Genomic DNA, 4,705 nt, shown 5'->3' with positions numbered 1-4,705 from the left:
GTAGATTTCAACTCACTTTCAGAAATGAACGCCAGTATCATTTTTGGAAATCACATTTTCAAAACTGCCTTAAAGCCATTTAAATATTTTTTAAATTTACCCTGAAAGGACATGCAGGTCCTTTAATATAATATAATATAATAATTCATGTAATTAATGGCATTAAAACCCATCATGCAGTTATTTTTCTAGGAAATAACATGTATCAAAACATTCTTACTCTGATTGGGAGGAACCATTTTAGCAGAAAGGAAATTTCCCTGAGAAGTTCTTCTAAATAACCGTGCCCGAGCACTGCTGACTTTTCTAACCTCTGCAGCATCGGCAGGAGGCTTTGGAAAGGAAATGGAAGAATCGTCATCTTTTGCAAAAGTGACCAGTATTGGCCTCTGTGACAAAGATAAAGAAGACATTTTAATTCAAGCACAGATAATTTCATTTTCATATAAGCAAAAATTATATGAAAAGAAAGCCAAATTATTTATACAAAGGGTTAAGTTCAGAATCAAATAGATAAAAGTTTCATAGATTTGCTCATTAAGAAATTTTCATTTTCATATCCGGAATATAATAATACCATTCCACTGAACGAGCCAGATATCTATACCATTACGACCACAGAAAGCCATTTAAAAGCAAACATTCAGGGGTGCAAACATGAGAAAACAAACAAAAATTAGCTTAAGTAGAGCAACTGAAACTCAGAATTATTTATTTCCCTCATAAATACTCATTTAACATCATCTGCAGTATGACTATTGTAAAAAAAAAAAAAAAAAAAAAATGTTGTGCCAAAGACTTGCGCTAACAATTCTAGAGGCACATCTATCCTTTATGATTTGTTTTTGATCACTAAAGTAGTATTTCCCAAACAGTTCAAATGTGTTCATATCATATGTACCACTTCCTATCACACTGAGACAAACCATGCTGATCCAGAAACATGCAAGTTCTAGTTTTATTTATGTCAGTATCTTGCATCTTAGAGGATGTCACCAACCCCCTGAACCTCCGGTACAAAACACTTGTTGCACCCTACATAAACGCATTTCACCAAGGTTGTCTCCAGTTTCCTTACAATAAAGGATCCATTAGAAAGTCTCCAGTCTAATCCTTCAGAGCTCTCCCCAGTATTAGCTGAAGATACCCAAGAGGTGAGACCCACTCCCCACAACCACCATGACTAATACAAGCTCTACATTGACAATGTATTAACTTTTTTCCCTTGGTAAAGCAGAAAAGGCAGGTTTTGCCCTGGTCTTAACAGTAGTTTTCTCTAGGTTTTTCTTCCACTCTCACACAAGATAAATGAAAACTTAATACCCGTATTTAAATCCAATTGTAGATATATTTAGTCTAACTATAAGTATGGTTAGAATTTTTAAATTTAATTCTTATAAATACATTAACTTATCAAAATTACTTAAGTGTAACATTTATTGGAATTTTTGCCCCTAATTTCCTAAAGAATGCTACATTTAGATGACTGTCTTGAAGAAACGATATATACAGCAAGCATACTTAACTGTTTTAGCATGCTCTGTTCTCTCAGGTACTAAAAAATGATCATGACTTAATCTTATATTTAAAAGGTTAAATATAAAAAACCTGAAAGAGCAGATACACTTATAAATTGAAAACAATTCAAAATTTTCACAGAGGGGAAAAAGGAGTTCTTACAAGTACCTCTACCTGTTTTTTAAATAAAATACAATCATTACATTTTACAGATGCGCAAGTCAAATAGAAAGTACAGTCAACCTAGTTACTTACAAGTTATTAATCACAGAACCACAGAATGGCTGAGGTTCACTGGGACCTCTCGAGGTCATCTTGCCCAACTCCCCTGCTCAAGAAGGGCCACCTAGAGCCAGCTGCCCAGGACCACGTCCAGACAGGTTTTGAAGATCTCCAAGGATGGAGATTCTACAACCTCCCTGGCAACCTGTGCCAGTGCTCCATCACCCTCACAGTGGAAAAAGTGTTTCCTAAGTTCAGAGGGAATCTCCTCTGTTTCAGTTTGTGCCCACTTTCCCTGGTCCTGTCACTACAAAGAGCCTGAAACTGCCCCCTTTGTACCCTCCCTTCAAGTATTTATATAGATTGATAAGATCACCCTAAGCTTTCTCTTCTCCAGGCTGAACAGTCGCAGCTCTCTCAGCCTTTCCTCACAGGAGAGACAGTCCAGTCCCTTCATCATCTTTGTGGCCCTTCTGGAGTCTCTCCAGTTGCTCCATGTCTCTCTCGTACTGGGGAGCCCAGAACGGGACCTAGCACTCCATGTATGGCCCTATCAATACTGAGTAGAGGGGAAGGATCGCCTCCCTCAACCTGCTGGCAACACTCTTCCTAATGCAGCCCAGGATACCATTAACCACCTTCTTAGCAGCAAGAGCACATTGTTGGCTCATGTTGACTTTTTCTATTTTAGTAGTCTTACACAAGAAAGCTGACTCAAGTGTCTGTCTTCTGATTCTTGTTAATGTCACTTAGAATTATAATGCAATATAGCAATATTTAAATAGTTTAAATTATTTTCAGGCTTATTTGGGGGAAAAAATGACAAAACTAACTTTATAAGTCTCAGAATAACTTTACAACAGGCTTCCATTTCTCCCCAACCTATTTAAACTATATCTTTTCCTAACACTACGATACAGACGTTTTTATGTCAGTATTGCAGTATTGTAGAGTTATTTCCAGAGTACTCACATGATCCAGTGGGCTAAGACGAACACCAGACACTGGTCTTGATTCAGGCAAATCAAAACTGGATGCATGAAGACTAGCATAAGGAAATTAAACAAAGTATGAATAAAGCAGACAGTGTTTTGTGGTTGGTTTGTTTTGAGGTGTTTTTTTTTTTTAACTGCATACTTCTTCCCTTTGCCAATGAACATGGGAAAATGAGGATGAAAGGAAGAGTGGCAGAGCAATTCTACACCATCACTTTTTCCATGAATGTTATTTAACTTTCATATCTGGGAATTCAGCAGCATCAAGGGAGAAGAACTACAACATCATCTGCACACCTGCCATGATACAATTTATTTCATACACATGTATAACAATTCTCTAACATAAGCCTAAATTCATGCACAAACCCAACTGTGGTTAGTGCCCAAGTTTTCTGACACAAGCTGCAGAACAGCACAGGGCAGAAAACCCAAGTTTGCGCAGGCATGAGTATGCCCCTTCCCATACATAGGAGAAGCAGACAGAACAAGCATGGATGTCAGCCAGAGTGGCCTCATTACCTGGTCACCAACAAACAGTCAAGTCACTCTCAGGCTCCTGTAAGTAGTTCTAAGGGCACACCACCATGCAGTAAGGAATATCTGATACACAGAGTGCCTGAAGTCATGCTTCCATGAAAACAGCATGGACACTGACTTACTTGTAAGGTCATTCAAACATGTTTCAGCATCCTTTCTGGCATGCCTGACACCTAACATTACACATACAGCTCATATCTCCTCCCTACAGTCATTACAGAATTGGCATACAAGGAGAGCTAAAAAATTACCTGGAAAATGGATGTAAAAAGCCCAATATACTTTTTTTCCTCTTTTGTCAAAAAAGACAGATCTATTGAGCTCTGTGAATTTTGCTAGGTAACAAAACTCCACACAGAAATAATTCTGAAGTAGTATAAATTTTGTTTAAAAATGAGCATTTCAAACTCCAAGACCTACAATTTTGTATTTTAAAAGATCTGAGAAAGCTCTGAAAAAAGATCTAGCATACAGTTTACGTGGAAATAAAACCATCTTTCACAGTTTCTAGGGAAAATATCTCAATTAAAAGCATACATTGTCTTAAGAGAAAAGGTGAGTTACAGACCATTTTCCTATACTATTCTCCACATACAAAACTAGTGTAATGACTGCATCTAGTAGCTCTAATCCACAGGAACTTCCTGGACATGTAGATTAACACCAACAGTAAGGATCATTCGAAGAACGCAAAAGATGTGATTAGGAATACAGATTAACACAGGGAAAAAATATCACTGGAAACATAATTACAGAATCAAATCTCTTGCCACTAAAGGATATTTGAAAAAAATCTTAAAGCCACAGTACCTAAAAACTGAAGGGGGTCTATTTTGAAGAGGTCGTGAGGATCCAGGTCCAAAAAGTTTCCTTTGATCCTCTGTAGGTGTAAATGGTCTCCAAGTTCTTACTGTTCGTAGAACATTTCTGGCTTCATTTATAATCTCAGAACTGGTCTTCTGCTTTGGCACTGAAAGCCTGTAGAATGGTTCTGCCTTTTCTGTGGTTTTATTCTCTGAAGCTTGCATTCTTCTGCAAAGTAGTGCACAGGAAGAATACTATACAGAAGGCACAGAATATAATGCTAGTTTAAAATTACAAACTATTAATTCATCAATGTTTATGCTACCTCAATGTAGTTAAAAAGGACATTATAACAAAATCTTAGACAGTGGTAAAGCAGTGGAAAATAAAGCTCATTGATACTGCATTTCCCTCACTATTTCTCAGTTGTGTAGGAAAATATTGAAGAAAGGCAGAAAGTACATGACATAGAGGACCTTTAATTTTTTACAGGGAGCTAAAATACACCACACTCAGTACCACAGTGCTTTCTATGCTAAACGTGGTACTCTCTCCAACACTATAGAAAATTTGTTTCTAACACCTGATTACTTATAAAACATCATAACCAAAACAGGAATTCAATA

General features: G+C 37.1%; 1 protein-coding gene across 1 annotated transcript; it reads right to left on the bottom strand.

The window, feature by feature from the left end:
* Positions 1–220: 220 nt before the first annotated feature.
* On the bottom strand, positions 221–4,303 carry LOC104617248 (armadillo repeat-containing protein 2-like; the record flags this gene model as incomplete). The annotated part of the gene is made up of 3 exons (XM_010282516.1): positions 4,086–4,303; positions 2,713–2,785; positions 221–389 (listed from the first exon to the last, which is right to left on the bottom strand). Coding segments are annotated over exons 1-3 (460 nt in total), but the record flags the coding sequence as incomplete, so codon positions are not given.
* Positions 4,304–4,705: the final 402 nt, after the last annotated feature.

Source organism: Phaethon lepturus, unplaced genomic scaffold (genome assembly GCF_000687285.1).
Source record: "Phaethon lepturus isolate BGI_N335 unplaced genomic scaffold, ASM68728v1 scaffold5860, whole genome shotgun sequence".
Lineage (NCBI taxonomy): Eukaryota > Metazoa > Chordata > Aves > Phaethontiformes > Phaethontidae > Phaethon > Phaethon lepturus.
Note: the sequence above shows the minus strand (reverse complement) of the source record. Positions and strands in the feature narration are given on the sequence as shown.